Source organism: Miscanthus floridulus, chromosome 4 (genome assembly GCF_019320115.1).
Source record: "Miscanthus floridulus cultivar M001 chromosome 4, ASM1932011v1, whole genome shotgun sequence".
Classification (NCBI taxonomy): domain Eukaryota; kingdom Viridiplantae; phylum Streptophyta; class Magnoliopsida; order Poales; family Poaceae; genus Miscanthus; species Miscanthus floridulus.
In genome coordinates, this window is record NC_089583.1 from 80,670,482 (window position 1) to 80,693,468 (window position 22,987).

Sequence of the window (22,987 nt, forward strand, 5' to 3'; positions counted from 1 at the left end):
AAGAAGGTTATACCATCATGTAGAGGAAGGAGCCAATCAATCACAAGAGAGAATTACAATGTAGACCAATCACCTTGGAATCAAATGCTTACCGGCAAGCTACTCCTCATTGTGTCAATTCACTCACTTGGAGGTTCATGCGCTAATTGGCTTCACACGCCAGACCCTTAATAGGGTGCCGCACAACCAACACAAGATGAGAATCATATAAGTCACGAGCAATCCACTAGAGTATCTTTTGGTGCTCCATCGGGAAAAGGTCAAGAACCCCTCACAATCACCACGATCGGAGCCGAAGACAATCACCACCTCCGCTCAACGATCCTCGCTGCTCCAAGCCGTCTAGGTGACGGCAACCACCAAGAGTAACAAACGAAATCCGCAGCGAAACACGAACACCAAGTGTCTCTAGATGCAAACACTCAAGCAATGCACTTGGATTCACTCCCAATCTCACTATGATGATGAATCAATGATGGAGATGAGTGGAAGGACTTTGGCTAAGCTCACAAGGTTGCTATGTCAATGAAAATGGCCAAAGATGTGAGCTTGAGCCAGTCATGGGGCTTAAATAGAAGCCCCTACGAAATAGAGCCGTTATACCCCTTCACTGGGCACAACGCGGGGTGACCGGACGCTCTGGTCCGATCGACCAGACGCTGGCCCTCAGCGTCCGGTCACGTGATTCACGCCACATGTCCCCTGCTTCAAATATCGTTCGTCAGATTTCAACGGTCGTCTGTTGACCGGACGCGTCAGTTAGAAAGTGACCGGACGCTGAACCTTAGTGTCCGATCGTTTCCAGTAAGGTTCCAAACATGATTTTTTCCGACCGAACGCGTCCGGTCATGCTTGTCCGGACACAGCCAGCGTCCGGTCACACAATGTCTCCTATGTACGCCCTACATCAGCGTACGTCGGCACTGACCGGACGCACCCTGCTAGCGTCCGGTCGCTGAGCGACTTAGCGTTCAGTCATGAGACCGAAACGCACGTCCTCTGCTACCACTGACCGGACACTCCGGTCCAACCAAGTCCAGCGTCCGGTCACTCATAGTGACCTCCGTCTTTTCTATCTAGGGCGTCGGTGGCACCGTCGGACTGTCCGCACTCTACGGGCGGACACTCCGCCGGTGGAGTTTCTTACCCTTGCACCCAAACTTTACCACCCTTGATCAAATGTGCCAACCACCAAGTGTATCACCTTGTGCACATGTGTTAGCATATTTTCATAAATATTTTCAAGGGTGTTAGCACTCCACTAGATCCTAAATGCATATGCAATGAGTTAGAGCATCTAGTGGCACTTTGATAACCGCATTCCGATACAAGTTTCACTCTTCTTAATAGTATGGCTATCAAACCTAAATGTGATCACACTCTCTAAGTGTCTTGATCACCAAAACAAAATAGCTCCTACAAAATATACCTTTGCCTTGAGCTTTTTGTTTTTCTCTTTCTTCTTTCCAAGTCGAAGCACTTGATCATCACCATGCCATCATCATCATCATGCTATGATCTTCATTTGCTTCACCACTTGGAGTGTGCTACCTATCTCATGATCACTTGATAAACTAGGTTAGCACTTAGGGTTTCATCAATTCATCAAAACCAAACTAGAGCTTTCAGTGGTGAGCTCGTCGAAGCTGCACGAGCCAGTCGAGCGCGAGGTGGCGACAGCGCCTCTCTCCTCTTCATCTCCCCCACAGGTGGCGGCGGCCCTCCCTCTCACTCTTCCCTGCAGGCAGCGGTGCTCTCCCTCTCCCCGAGCGTGCATCTGGCCTTCCCCCACCACCGGCGAGCCGGAGCACCTCCACAACTGGTGGATCCGGCGCCCTCCCCCTTATTCCCCGCCACTGAGCATGGACCGGGTCACGACGGACCCTCGGCGGCGGATCCGGTCGCGGCGGGGGTAGATTGGGCTGCCGCGGTGGCAGATCCAGTCGCGCCGGGGCGGATTGGGTCGCGGTGGCTGCGGATCTGCCCCGTCCACCTCCGGCGAGCAACCCCGGCTGCGGCGGCGCGTGGGGCGAGGCCTTCTTCCCCGGCGGCACCGGCGTGGTGGTGGTCCTGGCTGGTGCTGGCGGCTGTGGGCTTCGTGGCGTGGCGGCGGGAGTCAAGGGTGACGACGGCCGGCTTGTTTTTTTTCGAAAAAAAGTTTGCCGAGTATTTTTTGGCCACTCGACAACGTCTTTGCTGAGTGCACGACAAAAAACATTCGGCAAACTAGCGTTTGCCGATAAAACATTTACCGAGTGTTGTTTGCCGAGTGTAACACTCAACAAACCCTTTACCGATTGTTTTTGGGGCTTCGCCGAGTGCCCCTGGCACTCGGCAAAGCTCCTGTATCCGGTAGTGTATTGATTTATCCTTTTGGTCCACTATTTTGCACAAAATGAATAACTCCTTTATTGTCCTTAATTTAATAAGCATGCTTCACAAAAAAAGCGGGCGCTGTTTCTGTGAAAACCGGTTGAACCAGTTTTTAGAAACTAGCCAAGCCAGTTTTGCTTGAAACCTGATTGGTCAGCACCAAATGGACTACGAGGATGTGACAACTTATCATCCACCAGCTTATAAGACATTTACCGATCTGAATTAAATGCAGGATACTGAATATACTTGATAATTAGAAAACCACACATCATTATACGTCGGATAAGCAGTATAAGGTGATCCGTACCCATGGTATCGAGGAATATAATAATCTGGTGGGAGGATAAAAACGCTACCTTTCTGTCGTGCAATTCCTCAGAGTGCAATAATTTTTAAATGGTCGATACTTCAAAATGCCATTTTCATATGTATATTTTAACAAAAAATGAAAAAACTGGGCACGAAGTTTACCTTTTTTCTAATGTTTTGTATGGAAACGTGGACACAGACTACATTGCATGGTCCAGATGCCATGAGGTTTTTAAGTTTCAACCTTGTTTAGTTTCAAAATCTTTTCTTAAAAAGTGCTACAGTAACCATCACATCGAATCTTGCGATACGTGCATGGAGCATTAAATGTAGACGAAAAAAAACTAATGGAGCATTAAACGTAGACGAAAAAAAACTAATTGCATAGTTTGGTTGGAAATCGCAAGACGAACGTTTTGAGCCTAATTAGTCCATGATTGAATACTAATTACCAAATAAAAACGAAAGTGCTACCGTAGCCAAAATCCAACTTCACCCAACTAAACAACAATTGCACGAATGTTTATGTACGTAACTGAAACTGACTAGTAGGTCCAAGGGTGGGCCTGGCCAGAGCCAGACCGACTCCAAAATCAACCGCCAAAAGAGCCTGGACGGGCCCACCGTTGCGCGCCGAAACCCAGTTCCATCCGTCTCCTCGTGGGGCCCACACTCCAACTATGTCAGTAATTCCCGGCAAAACCATCGGCACCGTCTATTTGAGATGGCACCAACGCATCCCGCACCTCCACGTCAGCAATCCGCGGCACACGCCGCTCCATCAATCAGGGCCCGCTGCTCCGCTCTATAAAGTCACGGCAACTCTCTCCTTTTCTTCCTCACAGCCAACGAAATCTTCCGTCCCCAAAATCGACCGAGCGAATTCGCCACAGCCTCCCGCAGCCGCATCGATGGCACCCAAAGCGGAGAAGAAGCCGGCGGCGAAGAAGCCCGCGGAGGAGGAGCCCGCGACCGAGAAGGCGGAGAAGGCCCCGGCGGGGAAGAAGCCCAAGGCCGAGAAGCGCCTCCCGGCGGGCAAGTCCGCCGGCAAGGAGGGCGGCGAGGGCAAGAAGGGGAAAAAGAAGGCGAAGAAGTCCGTGGAGACCTACAAGATCTACATCTTCAAGGTGCTGAAGCAGGTGCACCCCGACATCGGCATCTCGTCCAAGGCCATGTCCATCATGAACTCTTTCATCAACGACATCTTCGAGAAGCTTGCGGCCGAGGCAGCCAAGCTGGCGCGCTACAACAAGAAGCCCACCATCACCTCCCGCGAGATCCAGACCTCGGTGCGCCTCGTCCTCCCCGGCGAGCTCGCCAAGCACGCCGTCTCCGAGGGCACCAAGGCCGTCACCAAGTTCACCTCTTCTTAGGTTCGTAGTAGTAATGGTTGGGTATTGTTGGTAGATGTGGCTCAGTTTATCTTGTAGGGCTAGCGATGGAGGATGATGATGATCTGCGTGTAATTGCGTTGTTAAGAATTGTGAAACACTGTTCCACATCACTCGATCCTTGTTCTACATGTTATTATTTCTATCAGGATGGATGGTCTTGCTGCAGAACTGCGCCTAGCAGTGCGCCGCTAATTATATGATCAAATATCTGAAAAGTTTGATACTTGAAATTTCTGTGGGTGCAATGAAACGTGAAATCTGTAGTGCTTAAAAAAAATCCGAAATGGAATTGCTTGTTTCCTAATTCATTTTCCTTGCTGGATGGAATTTCTATACAGCGTTTACGCACCTCTTACACTAGAAGCTTGAATATTTAGAAGAATCTGTGATCCGTCGATGATGATGCCATGCACATGGCTGTAATGCTATTCTAGAGCTCCATCATCTGATAGCATAGTAGTGGTAAAGTTTGCTTGGCATTTTTTGAAGTGTCGGATGTTGTTTCAGAGAAACATAGCTAAGATTTGCTAACTGAATAGCACTGTTTGGATTCTTTTTATATCAGGATCTTGGTCACTAAGAAGTTGTTTTGAAATTGTTGAAGGACACATCCATGTTTGACACGGTTCGAAATTTTCAAAAATTGTTGGGATTTTCCCTAAGAAATTGCGTGCCAGTATTGTTCTAGTATCAGGGATTGCACCCGACAACTTGTTCATGGTCAAGGTCAGTTTGCTGGCACCTTTTACATTCTTAGATTCTTCAAGAGAGTGAGGTATGAATTCCTATCCAGCAGCAATAATGCAAACTGTGCAGTTTAGAGTCCTATCAGGTATGAGGTGTCTAAGCACAAAACTGGTCTGCTAATAGAACAAGCTTGACTCACTGACAGATCAAGAATATCAATGTTTTTTTTTTAGTTTCTCAAAGGCTTGTTGGAGTTGTTGGATGGAACTATGGAAGTAGCCATTCTATCTGTGTTAGATTTGCAACAGACGGAGAGGTATGAGGCCCGACAACCTATAGTTAGGGCCGGTTTAGATGGCGAAATTTTTTGTAAAATAATACTGTAGTGTTTTCGTTGTTATTTGGCAATTAGTGTCCAATCATAGTCTAATTAGGCTTAAAAGATTCGTCTTGTGAATTTCGTCTAAACTGTGTAATTAGTTTTATTTTTTATTTATATTTAATGCTTCATGCATGCGTCCAAAGATTCGATATGACGGAAAATCTTGAAAAATTTGGCATTTTGGAAGGGAACTAAACTGGACCTTATTCGAAGCTAATTAAACCAAGTTTAGTAGCCGTCCAGCAATATGTGCCCTATCTCTAGTACGCTTAGGTTACAAGATTACCAATGTTCGAGGCGGTACTTGCAGTGATGTTATTTGTAACCTAAATATCGGAGAGTCGCGGAGAGATTTTGCTATTGAACTTGGCAGTCACCCACTGAAAGATTATTACTAATATAATCAATATATTCAGCTGACCGCAGTGATGAACTCCCAACCCTCCTTGTCAGTTGCTTCTACCTCAGAATGAAGGAATAGAATGTTCAGAGCGAGACTGCAGCCTCCCCAGTCCCCATGATAGAAGGGCGCACATTCACATGTTTGGTTTACAGCACGAGGCAATCCGGAATGATCCGAACCTAGAACTGAAGCTAACAAAACTGCTTGGTGTTCAGCGTGGATGGAATCACACCGTTTGTCGTCGAGTGTTTCCACGGAGAGTTAATTTTAAGCGATCGTGAGGAACCAAGTCACCTCCGTGAAAAGTGCCAAACCGACACATTCTGCTTTTAATTTGGCAGGTTCACCTGATGCCGAATGAATTCATTCGGCAAACCAAACTGGTCTGGATAGGGGCGCGTTTAGTTCCTGCCAAAGTTGGCGGGGACGGATTTCCAGCTGCGCTGTGTAGCATTTTGTTTGTATTTGGTAATAATTGTCCAAACATTGACTAATTAGGCTCAAAACGTTCGTCTCGCAAAGTACAATCAAACTGTGCAATTAGTTTTTGATTTCGTCTACATTTAGTACTTCATGCATGTATCCCAAGTTTGATGTGACGGAAAATCTTCTTTTTGCATAGTGCCAAATTCAGAAAATTAGGAGAACTAAACATGGCCTAGGTATACCTCGGTGAGTGCTAAGACTGGAGATGGAAAAAAGGGTGGCTCTGCTGAACTGCGTAGCGGTACCCTAGAAACTCCTATATTCTAGGTAGTTTCTCACCAGTATCCATAGGTACGTGACCATGCAGCTTGTTCCATATCAGTAGCAGGGTGGTTACAATGACAGGTTGCACAAAGACGCTGGAACGATGGCACAAGTCTATTCTCCTCGAGATGCAGCAACTCCAAGCTTGCAAGGTTTAAACTACTGTAAAAAAAAAAAAAGAACTACTAGCCAGTGCAGGCCTGCCTTCATGCCTTCATGCAAGCGAGCGCGCAGCTTGTGACGGGTCCCCCCTGATTGTCGACACCCTCGGGATTTAGAGGTTGGTGCCCCATTCTTCTTGTCTCCTAGGAGTATCACACTACCACGAAGCAACTTCCTAGAGTGTCCAATTAGATTCGCCAGCTCGATCGTGTGGCTAACGTTAATCCTAGAAATTACATTACATGATATTCTTATGAACTGAGAAAATTTATCACAACTAATTAGTCAAACACCCCACGATGACTCAATCTTCAGCCCATCCATCCCACTGAATTATACGAGCCATGTGTATATGAACTTGAATTGCATCCACGACTGGCATGACAGTGTGATGCTAACTTGTGCCTCTCTGACTCTGATGCTCTGATTTCTTGTGAGCTATTTCGAACTTGAATTTGTGCATTCTAGCGAAAGTATTGGCTAGCATTTTTTTTTCACCAAGGTCGGCCAACCAAGATCAAACGGACCAGGTACAGTCAATCACTCTTCCATTAGAATTTTGAGTTTGACGTGGTTAACTAAGGCTGCGTTCAGCTACCCTGGATTTGAACCAAGAACTATTCTAGCTTTTTAAAACTATATAAATTAGTGAACACATTCCAACTGGAATCAGTTCCAGTGACTTCAATCCAGAGCAACCTAAAGAAATCATGTGGATTAGAAGCACAGGCATAGTACACTGACTTTTCAGGTTCAGTTGGCAAAGTCGAGCTAGTTGCAATCAAGTACTTACTAGTTACTACTGCTATTTGGTTCTTGGTCTTTGAGCTCAGTATCTACAATGGCCCGACTCATAAGCTAGCTCTAAGTATTTTTTTTCATATTTTAATAGAAGAGATAAAAAAACTATCTCTTATCAAGAGCTAGCCTCGTACACACATTCTAAGATCATGTGAGAGTATCATGTTGGCCTAATCATACTATGAGTTATTACTAAAAGCTAGCACTATTAGAGAGGTTGGCTTAGAGTTAGTAACTAGCTTATACCATTGCGGGTGCCCTAAGCTGAAGAGTCTTCTATCTTTTGGAATGAAGTAGAATATTCTTCTAGAATACTCAGCATGATCACGTGGTGTATGGAAGCTGCCTCAAATAAATTCAAATTCTAATCACTAAAACATTATTCATTTGTTACATGCCGCACTGACTGAGCATGGTGGTGGTAACATTTTTTTCTTAAGATAAACAAGATCCAAATTCAAACCTAGAAGGAACTTGTCGTTTTTGAAAATAGGCACCCAAATTTAAGCTAGGAGAAAACTTAAACATGTGTGGCTGGGTGCACGGCCACACTTTCCACCTGAGCAGTTGAACTTTGCTCACTTCTAGCACGGTGGTAACATCACCACTTCACCAGCGAGGCCAGCTTGAACACAGTCCATTGCACAGTCCATTGCACAAGCATACAGCTCTTTACGTAGCCAATCAAACATTACCAAAACAATTTGGGCTATGCAGAGTAACCAGACACCACCAAATCCCTCCGTTCACAAAAAAAATGCAATTCTCGCTTTTTAGAAGTCAAGTGATTTAAAGTTTGACCATGATCATATAAAAATATATTAACACTTGCGATACAAAATAAGTATTATGAAATATATTTTCATAATAAACCTAATTAGAGACATAAATGTTAATACTATTCACTATAAACTCAATCAAAATTAAACTTGTTTAACTTGTACTCCCTCCGTCCCACAATATTTGCACATCTAGGTTTGGGCGCGCAATCAAGACTGGCGTAAAATGACGCTGCTATCCCTAGAAACATCCATCTGACTTGATTTGGAGCCTTTGGTGGCGTCGTACGGCAATCCAAACGGGTTAACCAAACGAGTGGATAGGGAAGCTTCTGGATCCTACGTTGCTTTCTCTTGTCCAGTTTTTCTTTTTATTTCATGGTCGTACCTGCTGTGGCTGCTGTAGTCAGTAGATGTTGTACCCTAGGTACCCTATATGGCACTTTAATTTGGGACAATTTTTGAATGCCAAATGTGCAAATACTTTGGGACTGAGGGACTATGCATCTATAGTTACATTCTTTTTATGGGCCAAGGGAGTAATGATCATACCAGAAAAGAGAATGGAGAAACTGAATTAATTAGTACTCCGTTCGTTCCAAATTACAAGGCGTTTTAAGTTTTTTGGTGTATCCATTTTGCTACGTGCATCTAGATATAACGTAAGTCTAGATAAATAGCAAATTCTATGTAAAAATAGTCAAAGTGACTTATAATTTGGAAGAGAAGAGTATCAGCCAAAGTACCTGCGAAGCAAAATTTAATGCCAGTATGGCATGTTGATCGTTGACGATTCCAATCAGAGAATAACAAATACAAGAAACGAATGTGGCTTACGCACGCCACCTTGGCACAATCAGCCAACGTCAGTCAAGGAAAATAGGAAATACACGCATACACAGAAAAAAAAAATCGAAATGATTAACTGGTCGATCACGGCAGGTGGGACAGGTTGATGCCGGCGGTGACGTTGAAGTACTTGAAGGTCGCCGCCCACCGGCGGTTGTCCTTGAGCAATGTGCACGGCGATGGTGTCCGGCCGGAAGTTGTCCATGAACCAGTTGAGGTCGTACATCCTGGGCTTGAGGTCGTACCGGTTCTTGCCCCTGCCGCCGATGTTGAGCCATTTCCCGAGGAGCAGGTCCTCGGGCCCGTGCGTGTCGTTGTGGCGCAGGATGTCCTGGTTGGTGGACACCCAGCGCGAGACGTCCCACGACACGACGTAGCCCATGCCGTGCATGAACGGCATGGGGTCGTCGCCGACGGGGAAGCCGTATCCCAGGTAGACGTCGTGGCGGGGCTTGCCCCGGAGCTCCTCCACGAGCGCCGCCACGCGCAGGTACGTGTCGTCGTCGGTCTTCATCACGTAGTCGTAGGGCGACGACGCGAAGAGGCGCGGGACGTTGGACAGGTACGCGTGCGTCTTGCCGTCGTTCATGTTCTCGGCGCAGTCCAACACGACGATGTCGCCGTGGCGCCGGGCCTCCACCACCACGAGCGCGGCGTCCACCGGGTCGGTCACGTTGCAGAAGACGAAGCGGACGTCCACGCGCGCCGCGGACGCGGGCGGCTGCAGCGCGTAGGCCATCCGCACGATGTCCCGCCGCTCCCGCCGGCTCGGCATGGTCAGCACGCCCACGAGCAGGCTGAGATCCGGCTGCGGCCGCGGCGGCGTCTCGGCGTCGGCGTCGGCGACGACGGAGGCTTTCTTCTCGTCGGAGCCGGTCGGCGCGACGGAGTAGTAGCCGCCGCCGCCGCCGTCGGTGCCCGCCGCGCCGCGGCAGAGCACGCCGAGGCCCTGGGAGCGGGCGTGGGAGGAGCCGAGGCTCGGGAGCGCCAGCAGCAGGGCGAGGAGGCCGAGCGGCACCAGGAGGAGGTACGGCGTGCAGAGCGACGCGGTGTGGAGGTGGTGGAGCCCGTGCGACGAAGTGGTCTTCATGGCGCAGCGCACACCGCCAGCTTGCGTTTCGTTCCGTTCCGTGAAAATTGAAGCGAAACGTACGCGTGCGTGCCCCCGGCCCCCGCGCGCCGGGTGTCGGCTTATAAAGCGCACGCCGAGCCGACGTGTCGAGGTGTTGGTTGAAACGTTCGTGCATGGCGGGAGAAAGCGGTGAAATGGGCCGGGGCGACTGCCCTTAAACTCTAAAAAAAGCGGTGAAATGGCATATCGGCCACGCGACGTCGAGACTACTGGAGAGCATGTGGTGTACGTACTTGTTTTGTGAATGCGTGATGGGTATGGGAGGGAGAAGTTTCAACGTCCGCGAACATGATTAAGTAGCGGCAGTCTGGAACGCCTTCGAGCTGTATATTTTAAATTTATCTTCGATTCCATCTGTTCTCGTGGCCATGGATTATTGACAGCTCGTGAAGCCGTGATGCATAAAAAAAACGGTCACAGGTCACGAGCAATCATTCCCGGGCACGGAAAGGGCGTTGTTTAGTCGCTCGCAGCTTGCTTGTTTGTGCGAGTGTGACGGGCGGCCACAACAGGTTCGAGGAGGCCGATGGGGACACGGCACGATTCGTTGTCGGTTACTGCTTGCTTGGTGTTGGTGAAGCACAATCCGTTGATGGCGTCCACGGTTTGCCTGCTTGATCACATCGTCATATGATCGAAGCTGAGATCGCACCAACCTTGTGTAAACCAACCACCCTATACAACCTTGCAAACTATGTATCAGGACCACAAGATACTAATTCAATGAACAGGGTTAGAAGTGGGATTATCTTGCGCTTAAACCCCCACCCCCACCAACCGGCCACATTTGGTTGTGATGGCACACATGTTTAAGTTTGGCAAAATCTCTCCGAAAGAAGGCTGTACGCTTGCGACTTGCTAACTCGAATTGTCTCTTCTGGGCCTTCGTATAATAAAACTAGAAAAAGTGAATGTCGTAGTTGCTTACTTGTGGAAATTCTTGACTTGCCTGCCAAATATAAGTAAAACAAGGAAATAACAACTTGTGTGCTTGCTAGTTGCTTACTTGTGGAAGGCACAGCTTCCATGCGTAATTATACTTTTGCGGAAGAGATTAGTACAGTACAAGGCAGTATACGGCCTGCAACATGCAGTTTGCAGTGTCGTTCATCATTGCGGAGAATACACAGGGACAGGATGACAGGAAATCAGACATTACACAGAGACTAGATTGGCAATTTGGCATCCTTTTTCTTCCAAGGACGACAGAGACGAAGGACTACTCGTTACGATGGTGGATTATAAGTTAGAATAGTATTTTTCTCTCGCACCAAACCAGCCAGCAGTAAATAATCTACGATCGTTTACGACCAAACGGCTCTAAATTGGCAATGCTGTTTTCCGATCCGTAGATCAATGAATCGGCGGCGAAGATGTCATGTCACGAGCGAGGCCAAGACCAAGCCTTTTCTGGCCGTCGCCTCGCCGAGAAAGAAACTTGCACGGCGGTTTGGATCGCGTCAACGGCCGAACCATCGGCTGGCTCACACGACATGACACGACGTGGGAGGTGACTCAAATGCTCCCCTCTACCATGGTCCATTCGAGTGTCGCACGACCACTTGCAAAAGGATTTCCCTTACTCTTAACAATTGCAAACAATTCGTTCTAGCACAAAAGAAAAAAAGAACCAAGTGTTGGTCGCTCGATGAGATGACGACGATCACGGCAGGTGGTTCAGTTCGGACGGCGTGATCCCGGCGGTGACGTTGAAGTACCTGAACGTCGCCGCCCAGCGTTGGTTCGTCTTGAGCATGTGCACGGCGACGGTGTCCGGCCGGAAGTTGTCCATGTCCCAGTTGAGGTCGTACATCCTGGGCTTGAGGTCGTACCGGTGCTTGCCCCTGCCGGCGAGGTTGAGCCACTTGCCGACCATGAGGTCCTCGGGGCCCAGGGTGTCGTTGCGCGCCAGGATCTCGTCGGCGCCGGCGATCCATGCCGCCACGTCCCACGACACGACGTACCCCATGCCGTGCATGAACGGCATCGGCTGCCCGCCCATGGCGTAGCCGTAGCCGAGGTAGAGGTCCTCGCGGGGCTTGGAGCGGAGCTCCACCACGAGCGCCGCCACGCGCAGGTACGTGTCGTCGTCGGTCTTCATCACGTAGTCGTACGGCTCCGCGGCGAAGAGGCTCGGCACCGAGGAGAGGTACGCGTACGTCTTGCCGTCGTTCATGTTCTCGGCGCAGTTGTCCAGCACTATTATGTCGCCGTGCCGCTGGCTCTCCACCGCCACCAGCGCCGCGTCCACGGGGTCCGTCACGCGGCAGAAGACGAAGCGGACGTCCACGCGCGCGACGCCCTCCGCCGGGGGCGGCTGCAGCGCGTAGGCCATCCGCACGATGTCGCGCCGCTCCCGCCGGCTCGGCATGGTCAGCACGCCCACGAGCAGGCTGAACTCCGCCGGCCGTGTCGTCTCGGCCGGTGTCGGCGCGGCGGCGGCGGCGACGACGTCGACGAAGCCGGCGCAGAGGACGCCAAGGCCATCGTCGGAGGCGGAGCCGGCGCGGGACCAAGGGCGGAGCGAGGGTAGCACCAAGACGAGCAGGAGGATCGCGAGCGGGGCGAGGAGGAGGTAGGAGGTGGCGGTGGACGTGGGCGGCTTCATGGTCGAGTCGAGGTCGTCGTGACCGGGGGCCGGGCTGGCTAAACGGAAGCCTCCTGTAGAGCTCTCGGATGTGATCGCCATTTGAGTTTATAAACATTAAACAAACCGTAGAGGAGCTGGCGGGAGATTTTAATTTATTCTTGTGGAATTCGAAGAAGGATCGGCTGAGATCGAGACTCGCCACCTGTAATAAGTTTTGACAAAAGAAAAATAAGCAACTAGTTGGTGTCATGAATGAATTTCATAGGAGTACGTAACAACACACTAGTACTCCATATTGTAATTCAGAAAGCCCAACAGCTGCATCATGTACATGCGATGGAATGGATCTTCGTGCGACGCATCATCTTCTGTTTCTATATCCATCTCTGAAGATCCCATGGAGTTGCCACGATGAACTCAGAACTAACGGCGTGTTTGGTACTAATAGCTAATTGTCGGTTAGCTCTAAATGAGTTAAAATTAGCTTTGGCTCATCCAAACATGGGGCTAATAGATGGACAAATTTATTAATCAAGCTTTCAACTAGTTGTTAGTCAACTAGCTAGCTAACCGAACTAATTCAGGCTAATTTTTTAATTGTAACTAATAACTAGCTCTTTCAGACAAAATGAATCCAGAAATGGATAATCAGGAATCCACGGCAGCACGGCTCGAGTCTGTAGTCTAGTTAAAACTGTTGAGCTCTCGGATGAATGATGAAACGAAGTCAAGCCGATGTTCCAGCTAGCGCGGAAAGCGGATCGAGCTGGCATGATCGATACCTCAGCATCTCTTTCGCAATGCATGTGTGGTTCAGATCACACGAGTCGGACGTCTTCTGTGACTCTGAGCGAAGGCTGGTCCGATGAACACTAGATTTCGGTTGGTTCTGAACGATTGAATAGTGTTCTGCTGAAACAAGAACTGTACCAGCTGAACACCCGTGCAGCCGCTGTTATTATCGATCGGTTCCTTGGAATTGCGCCTTGATAGTGACAAGGAATCACCACCGCCCGCCGAGGTCAGGGGTCGTTTGAAGCTGAAACGACTACTCGACGACATGCTCCAGGTCGCAGTCGCAGTCATACGAGGGGACCGTAGCCGTTTGGCATTTCTCTCATCGCTTCCTGCCGGCGCCGGGTGCCGATTGATGAAGAAGTGAAGAACATGTCCGGCGGGCGACTGGTACGGCCCTGGCCATCCCGAAGGCTGAAACAGACAAGTTCACCAACACCTCAGTCTGGGCGTTCGGTTAACTAAAACCGATCGGTTCGGTTTTTTGGTTCTTTAGCTAATTCGGTTACTTGAGAAGAAGGGACCGATCGGTTACTTTAACAATACGGAACCGAGGAATTTCTGTTTCGGGTAATTCGGTTCGGTTTCGGTTCTAACTGATGGAACTGAATTTTTCATGAACCAAGAAACAACTCATTCAATTGTAAATTTCGGCAGTATTTTGCCTGATTTTCATGTAGTGAAAAGTGACTATTTAAAAAGCAATGCAGCATAAAACAACAGTACAACATATATATGTTATTGTTCTCTCAAATATTCAAGCATAGAGCAATATTCAAGCCTGCAGTAAAAAACAAGAGGTCCAACAACATAGCAATGCTCCAGGCGTCCAACACCACACACACATATTCAAGTATACAGAGCAATGAAAAAACAAGAGGTCCAACAGCAAGTGAAACAAGAAGTCCACCAGCCCGCAGCCCTGTATGGCTGCACCTTCACAGGAACCGGTCCACACTGCACAAGTCCACAACCACTCGCCCACTCTGCCTGAAACAATATTTGCTAACTGAAACAAGTAAGAAAATAATATATATAGCTCATAGTCATTTATCTTAGACTATTTCTTGTTCTTGCTTTCCTTTGAGGATTTGCTTGGATTGGAGGACTTGCTTGGCTGTGATGAGCTGATGTTGGTGGATGTAACCATCTTCTTTTTGCTGCCTTGGATTTGTGACTTGGTAGCATGAGCATCAACAATGGCTTTGTCCTTGAATTCTTGAATAAATTCTGAAAATAGAAAACAGCAAACAAAAAAAATATTAAAAAAATTCATTGTTGAAAACAGTAAAGAAATGGTACAATAAATAGCCACCTTCTTCTAGTTTGGTCAATTCTTCTGTATTCTCTACTAAGTTGATGGGAGTTGCTCTTCTAAGCCAATCTTAAGTGCAAACAAGAGCTTCAACCACAAATGGAGTGAGTGAACTCCTAAAATCATCTATAATACGCCCACCTGTGCTAAAGGCCGATTCACTGGCAACTGTGGATATTTGAAATGGCGAGCACATCATCAGCCAATGTAGACAATATGGGAAATCTAGTGGACTGCCCCTTCCACCGAGCAAGAATATCAAACTTTTTGGTATCTTCTTCACACTCTTCAGCCAAGTATTTATCCAGTTCAGTCTTGCTGCCCCTGCTGCAACTGCTTGTTCCATTGTTCAACTTAATCTTCTTTGTCAGCTTAGTCTTCAACTTTTTAGCACCCTCTCTACCTTGCTAAGATGGGGGTGATTCACTTGGTTGGGGTTGCACATCACTTGGAGAACTATTGTTCCTGTATTCTTCAAAAATGTCTTGCAAGCATTTGGTAATTACAGCCTAAACTTTCTGTCCAACACCGTCACCATACATCTCTTCGATTACCATTTCTGTATACTGTGAAAGCTTGTATCTAGGATCAATTACAGCAGCAACAAAAATTAGCAAGTTAATATTTTTCTTCTCCTTCTCCTTTCCCTTTGCCTTGTCATTTTACATTTCTAAATGTTCGTGCCACTTCCCCCAATACTTATCATACTTGTCTTTTATTGTTCTCCCCATTTCTTGATGGATAGAATCAGAACTACTCATCCATTCATTCACCAATTCATTGACCTCTCCAATCTCATGAAAGTAAGTGTGAGCAGTCACACTTAATGATGATGAAACATGTTTCGTTACTTCAGCAAAAATGCCCTAGAAACTTAGCTAGTTTTCTTGCATTATCCTAATCATGCTCATCAGGAACTCCTAGACCGGGAGCACCTAGCTTAATGTCACTAAGCAATTCAATTGTATAGTATGGATCTTCATCTGGATACCTTGCAAACACATTTTCATATGTGCAAGCTGCTTTTAGCATATCATATGTCGAGTTCCACCTAGTGCACACATCAAGGTTCTAGAAGGGATAATGAACCTAGGGCAAGCAAGAGACATGAACTTTCTAAAACCAGGCTTCTCACCAAATTTAAATGGCTCCTCATCTTCTATGATCATTTCAGCAAAAGCAGACCTAAGCAATTCAGGATCAAACTTCCAAGTACCTACATTAGTGCCTTGATTTACTGACAAAACACCTTGTTTTGCATCATCACTAACTCTATGAGGATTACGCTTGCAAGTGTTAAAATGCTTACGCATAGTAGATGTGTCATTGAGCACTGGATGTGCTGCAATTTCATTGCTGCAATAGTTGTATTTTCCCTTGACCAACTGACCTTTATCGTAGATTTTGGTGAAGTGATCCCACATGCTAGATCTAGATGCCATCGGCTTTCTCTTCTTTTCCTCCTCAGCTTCTACATGAATGACCTCCTTCTCCTTCTCTACATCACCATTAGCCCCAGTAGCAGCACCATCCTTCTCTGCATCACCATCAGCCCCAGTAGTAGCACCATCCTTCTCTGCATCACTATCATCCTTGAAATTCCCATCACTCCCGCCATAGGTCTCTTCCCAATCCCTCATGTCTTGGTCCATGTCCTCGTTAGACATCTAACGAAATGCAGTCAAGTTATCAACTACAAATCCCCACAACAAATTAGTCACAAATACAGTAAGATCTTTAACACTTACATTGCAGGACGCAATTGATGTAGCCGTTGTGGAGTAGATCACAAGAAGTGGCGGCGGGCGACGGCGGCTTAGGGCCGGCGGTGGGGTGGGTGTAGGGTGCGTCCTGCCTCCCGCGGCGGTGCTGGACTGCTGGCCGCCTGCCCCTAGACGGTTGGGGGCTGGCCGTGTCGGCCTATCGGGGTCGCGGAGGAGAGGGGAGGGCCGGAGACCAGAGGGGAGGGGTCGCGAACTCAGCGTCGGGAGCGCCGGGGCCGCGCGCCGCGGGGTGGATGGCGGATCGGCGCGGCGGGGGCGGGGTCGGGGGCGGTGAGGACTGAGGAGAGTGACTCAGTGATATCGATGCTTAGGGTTTACCTCAATTTGGGGTGGGCTGTATTCTAGGGGCCTTTACATAGTTCGGATATTTCAGGTCAATTCGGTTAACCGAGTGCTGGAACCGAATTAACCGTATTAATTTCGGTTCCTGAGAACCTGGGACCGAATATTTTGGTTTCGGTTACTTTGGTTTCGGTTCTGGTTAGTTCGGTTCGGTTCTCGGTTCTCAGTTTTTTATGCCCAGATTGACCAACACCCACGCCACGACTCAACAACAACAGATACGTACCTGCGTGGCCTACACGACGGAGTTGACTCGGACACGTACCGTGTTGGACGTGTTTAGGCATAGTTTAAATTGAGTGCGTAAAGTTTTGAGGTGTCAAATCAGGTGTCGTATGAGGTGTTCGGATACTAATAAAAAATCAAATTAAAGAATCCGTCAGTAATACGCGAGACGAATTTATTAAGCCTAATTAATCCGGTATTAGCGCATGTGTTACTGTAGCGCTATATTGTCAAATCATGAACTAATTAGGCTTAAAAGATTCGTTTCGCAAAATAGTTACAAATTGTATAATTAATTATTTTTAAGTTTATATTTAATACTCTATGTATCTGTCCAAATATTCTATATGATATATCTAAATATTTTATAGGACATGGAGTAAACTTTAGAAGAAGGAACTCAACACGGCCTTAGGTGCTTGAGCAGATGCCACCACCCTGTGGCTGTGCCCGTTAGCGGAGACCCGGTCGGAGCACCGCGTGCGGCATCCGTCGCCACAGCAGCACAGCGTGACCAAACACACCAGCAGCAACAGCCTGCAGGGGCTGGCGACCAGCGCCGTTCGCACATGCAGGGCGACGAACTGGTACAAGGCAGGAAACATCGACGAACCGTTGAGAAAAATAAAAATAAAATCCCCCTCTCAAGTTACACAAACATGCGTGCTAAGGCTGTCTCCAACGAGAGACCTATTACGGAACCCAAACCTAAAATAGATATTCAACATAATACATATAAGCCTGTTCAGGAGGCCGTATCGTATCGTGAATTATTTACTGCTGGTTGGTTTGGTGTGAGAGAAAAACACTATTTCCGGTTGAAAATTTACGATTATTTACGAGCAAGCGAACAGGCTGATAGCGTTCAACAGAATACTTATATGAAAGATAAGTGTCAGGAGAGACATAACTCAAATCTAAGTATCATTTATTAGAGACCAATTTATAGAAATGGTTATCTTTTGGATCTTTTTATTAGAGAAGATTAAAAATAGATATTAAACTATTTATCTATAATACTATAAAAAAACAAATAAATCTTATATTTTGGACGACGGTTGTTGATGTTAGCGCGGCGGCCGCCGGGCGGGAAGAGGAGGTGCATCTTTCAGCGTCTCCTTTCGCGGCACAGTGTTTACAGTGATGGACCATGAGTCGGGCGTCTCTGACCACTAGAGTTGCGTGCCGTGCTCGCTGACCCTGATGTGACACTGAAAAGCACGCATCACCAAACTGATTCCGGTGGTCGCCGGATGCCGGTATACGGAAGCCAGCGGCGTCCAGGACTAGGCCTTGTTTAGATCACCTCTAAATTTTAAGTTTTTTAACTATCTCTCTGTTACATTAATTTTTGGACGCATGTATGAAGCATTAAATGTAGGTAAAAAAATAACTAATTATACAGTTTGGTTGCAAATCACGAGACGAATCTTTTGAGCTTAGTTAGTCCATGATCAGATAAAATTTATCAAATACAAACGAAACGTGCTATAGTGTCCAGATTGCAAAAATTTGCAAGCCCAGGTGAATTTCTTCCTCGGCACAGAGCCACAGGTGCTTCTCCAACGTCATGCACGGTAGAATTTACAGCGCCGAGGCGCCGAGTCTGTACACAAGCACACGACACGACTCGATCAAGGATCTGGGATGGAGTCTTTGTTTTCCCCCCTACGAACTCTACGCGTTTCAGGGGAGGGGGCAGCGCGCGGCGTCGCGTGGAAGCAAACTTCAACTTACGAGGTAAACCAACCCAGTTACTTTTATTTATCCGACCGAATCACCGGTGGGCAGCTACAATATATATAAAAACGTGGTCCATGACATAAGCCATCTACCATTAGAGACGTACAATACTAAGTACGTACTCACTCCGTTCAAATTCTAAATTGTAAGGGCCTGCTTTGAATTTACTGGTGCTAATAGTTAGACTAGTCTTAATAAAAGCTTTATGATAGTTTCATTACATTAAATAAGCTGATATATCATAAAATAGATGAAGAGAAAGATGACGAAGGTTTCATAGAATGAAATGAGTTTTACAGGGATGAAAGATATCTACATTGTTTCCAGCAAATGAAATCTTGAAAGCTTGGGCATGGAAACCCCCACACTGAGACTGACCTTAGTAGCTAAAATTAGTACTAGTAAATGATCTAAATAGACTATCTAACTATTAGATAGGCCCAAACATCAAATAAATGTGAGGAGGATTATGAAAGAGAAGGTGTGGCATTTGTAAAAATATTAATAATGAAGCTTTTGGTAGATAAATAAAAGACAACTATTGTATATCTTGGCACTTAAAATTTGGCTTATAACCGAACATTTGACTCTATTACTGGACTTACTCAAACTTCACCCACTTACTGAGCTGAGAACGAGGCACGGCATCCTAAGTATGATTACGCCACAGTGAATTCCTCGATAATCGCATCATAAAGTTGTAAGAGCAAGTACAGTAATGGGCTTATAGTCAAGCTAGTCAGCATTTTTGCTGATGTGGAGGAGAGAGAAGAGAGCTTGGCTCGCCCCGTTCGCTTCGCTGAAAAAATAAGTTAAAATACTGTTCTGACTGATTTATTGTTTGAGAAAAATATTGTTTCGGCTGAAAAAATAAGCCGAAAAGTACGGATTATAAGACAAACGAACAAGGCCTTATTCTAGCACCAAGCTGGCCACGGGAGTATAGGCATCTGTGGGCCCAAACAATAGTGTATGTGAGGAGAAGTAGGAAAGAGAAAGTAAGACATGGTACTACATAATAATAAAAAAACTTTTCTATAGATAAATAGGAGACAATTATTGCTTGACTTAGCTCTTATAACTTGACTTATAGTCAAGCACTTGGCTCTATTATTGACCTTGCTCTAACGAAGTTGTTTGTGAATCGTGTATCGTCTAATTCACTATACTTTATCACGCGCCTTCGCTTCATAATAAAATGCAGACCTTTTTTTGGGCCACATTGGAAACACTGCCATCTATTTTAGGCTGCAACACAAACTCATAAGGATAAAGTCTAATTTACCTCCTCAACTATCATGATTGTACGATTTTATTCTCTAAACTTTAAAACCATTTTTTTTACCTCCTTCAACTTTTGAAACTGTTTGTTTTTGCACCTTCATTAGTTTTGACGGTGGTTTTGCTAGTGGAGCGGAGGAGGTGAGTAAATCATACTAGGTTAAAAGTCTAGGGAGGTAAATTAGACTTGAAATATTTTTAAAAGATATCCAAAATCATAAAAATAAAGTTTCAAAAATCTATCAAGACATTTTAACATGGAAAAGATAATGCAATTGAAAATCCTAAAACCTAGGTTTGATTTTATAAAATTCATAGAAAATTTGTTTTTACATCAAAAAATTATGAAACTAGTTTTAGATTTTTTTTTCTAAAATCATGCTCGATCTGTCTTATGGCACTTAGCTTGAAATTGTTTGAATGTTTACATGCTCATTTTGGTGTTTATTTGCTAGTAGAAGCCCTCGCTATCCATTATAATTAGTCGATGTTGATCGTTCGACTACGTAGAAGTGCCAGTGAAGTGTCGCTAGGACTATGTATGTGTGGTAGGGTGGACACTGGCCCCCTGTCCAAGATAAATTTTCAAAGTAGCTATGTTAGCCTGCGTGGCTGCATGTACCCTTCCGCGCATACTATTCTGGTGACGCTCCACTGGCGTTTTCAAAATAGTCTGGATAATCAACATCGACTAATTATAATAGATAACGAGAGAGTCTACTAGGCAAATAAGCACCAAAATGAGTTTATAAGGGTTTAGATCAATTTCAAGCTATGTACTACAAGATAGATCATGATTTTAGAAAAAAAAACTAAAACCAGTTTCATAAAATTTTCAGGGTAAACCAAACTTTCTAAGGTTAAATCATATTTTAGAATTTGAATTGCATTATTTTTCCATGTACATATAGTTATATAATTTTTATTATATTTCTATGCATTTTTAGATATTTTATTTTTTTAAATAAAAAATTTGTAGTCCGATTACCTCTCTGAACTTTGAACTTAGTCTCATCTACTCAAAATGTTTTAAAAGTAAGAGAGGTAAAAAAACTTGTTTTATAGTCTAGAAAGAAAAATCGGGACAAACCTTCAAAGCTCAGGCCTAAAAGTCTAAAACCTATCGGACTCGCTAACTCGCTAGCCCAGCATCTAGCAAGCAGCCCGCAACCGCCCACCAGGCCACCACGCACCAAACGGCCAAACCCAAAAATTTGCTGCTTCCCTACCAGAAACCCCAAATTTTCCATAGGATTCCCATCCCTCCGCGCGCACCACCGCCAAAAACCCAGAAACCCCACGCGCTCCTCGATCCGCCCTCCCGCTCCTCCACCAATAGAAGTCGAGCCCTTCGCATCCAACGGTCCACGCCACACCTCGCGCCCCTCACGCGGATCGCTCCCCATCCAACGCCTCCCAGTTCGCCTCGCATCTCTATATTACTCGCCCCATCCAAATCCATCAGTTCCCAAGCTTCCTCCCCACACCAGAAAATTCCCCAATTGTTCGTCTCCGTTAGAGAAGAGGGCCCGTGCGAGGCGGCGGCGGCGATGTCGGGGCGCGGCAAGGGAGGCAAGGGCCTGGGCAAGGGCGGAGCGAAGCGCCACCGGAAGGTGCTCCGCGACAACATCCAGGGCATCACCAAGCCGGCGATCCGGAGGCTGGCGCGGAGGGGCGGCGTGAAGCGCATCTCGGGCCTCATCTACGAGGAGACCCGCGGCGTGCTCAAGATCTTCCTCGAGAACGTCATCCGCGACGCCGTCACCTACACCGAGCACGCGCGCCGCAAGACCGTCACCGCCATGGACGTCGTCTACGCGCTCAAGCGCCAGGGCCGCACCCTCTACGGCTTCGGAGGCTAGGCTGGGCGCCTCTTCTCCTTGCTTTCGTCGATGCCTTGTGTCGTTAGGGCCACTTTGTTTAGGTCTCTGCCTTTGGCTTTAACTGGTGGTAGCAGTAGTGTTGTTGCAGTTGTGTTTCTGATGTAATCCAATCTTATCGTTCGAGAATTGAAGTGATTCCTGGGCAACCTTTTGCCGTCAATCTGGTGCCACTTTCTCGCGAATTAGATCAAATTTCTGTCTTCAAAGGTGTAGTAGTTTATCTGACTGCCAGTTCGTGTACTTCGGAGTTGCATTTCAGTTTTCGAAGGTGTAGGAGTAGTTTATCTGACTGCCCAGGGCACTTGTTTCGTCAGTTAAGACTTGCATTGTTTGTAATCTGAAACTTAGAATTAAGTGGAAAGTGCCGAATTATAGAATCTGTGTGAGCAGTGTACTCTCCAGCCTATATGCCAAGATTTTCAAAGAGGGACAGATTGTGTCATATCCTGAAACCACTTTCTGTTCTGTTTGTTACAGTAATTCGTTTTGGAAAGGTTCTGTTCGGGCTGTAATGCTGATGATCCTGCTCAGTCTTATGGTAGCATTTCAATTCGGAATTTTGATTGACAAATAAACGAATGCAGGTGGACGAATTCTCTCTTTTGAAAACTTATAATGCCAGACTGAACTGGGCATCAGTTTCAGGGGATGGAAATAAAGCGTTCCAGATCTTTCGCGCCGTTCGTTTGGCTTATAAGTCGTATTTTTTTTAGTCAATGAATAATATTTTTCTCTCACAATAAATCAGTCAATAATACTTTTAGCTATGGCTTATCAACCAAGCGAACATGACATTTGTTCATGTTAATCTATTACCATTGAAGTTAAAAGATGTATTGAACTATTGATGATGCTTAGAGCCTGTTTGTATAGGTGGATTTTTTTTTAATTTAACTCTTTTTTTAATATAATTTTAAATCTAACACTGTCGGTTTTTTTAAATTAACACTTTTGGCCGCGTCCTATTGCCATGACGTGGCGAAATGCCTGTGCCTGCGCCATGCA

The 22,987-nt window shown here is 46.4% G+C and overlaps 3 protein-coding genes and 1 pseudogene across 3 annotated transcripts; 2 read left to right on the top strand and 2 right to left on the bottom strand.

Moving 5' to 3' along the window:
- Positions 1-3,520: 3,520 nt before the first annotated feature.
- LOC136551827 (histone H2B.3) lies at positions 3,521-4,309 on the top strand. The gene has a single exon (XM_066543374.1). The coding sequence runs from the start codon at positions 3,597-3,599 to the stop codon at positions 4,056-4,058; it is 462 nt and encodes a 153-aa protein (XP_066399471.1). The 5' UTR covers positions 3,521-3,596; the 3' UTR covers positions 4,059-4,309.
- A 4,489-nt stretch (positions 4,310-8,798) lies between these two features.
- Positions 8,799-10,094, bottom strand: LOC136551828 (uncharacterized; annotated as a pseudogene).
- Positions 10,095-11,339: 1,245 nt separating this feature from the next.
- On the bottom strand, positions 11,340-12,940 carry LOC136551829 (uncharacterized). The gene has a single exon (XM_066543375.1). It carries the CDS (start codon positions 12,711-12,713, stop codon positions 11,688-11,690), a length of 1,026 nt encoding a protein of 341 aa, XP_066399472.1. The 5' UTR covers positions 12,714-12,940; the 3' UTR covers positions 11,340-11,687.
- Positions 12,941-21,580: 8,640 nt separating this feature from the next.
- Positions 21,581-22,142, top strand: LOC136551830 (histone H4). The gene has a single exon (XM_066543377.1). The coding sequence runs from the start codon at positions 21,650-21,652 to the stop codon at positions 21,959-21,961; it is 312 nt and encodes a 103-aa protein (XP_066399474.1). The 5' UTR covers positions 21,581-21,649; the 3' UTR covers positions 21,962-22,142.
- Positions 22,143-22,987: the final 845 nt, after the last annotated feature.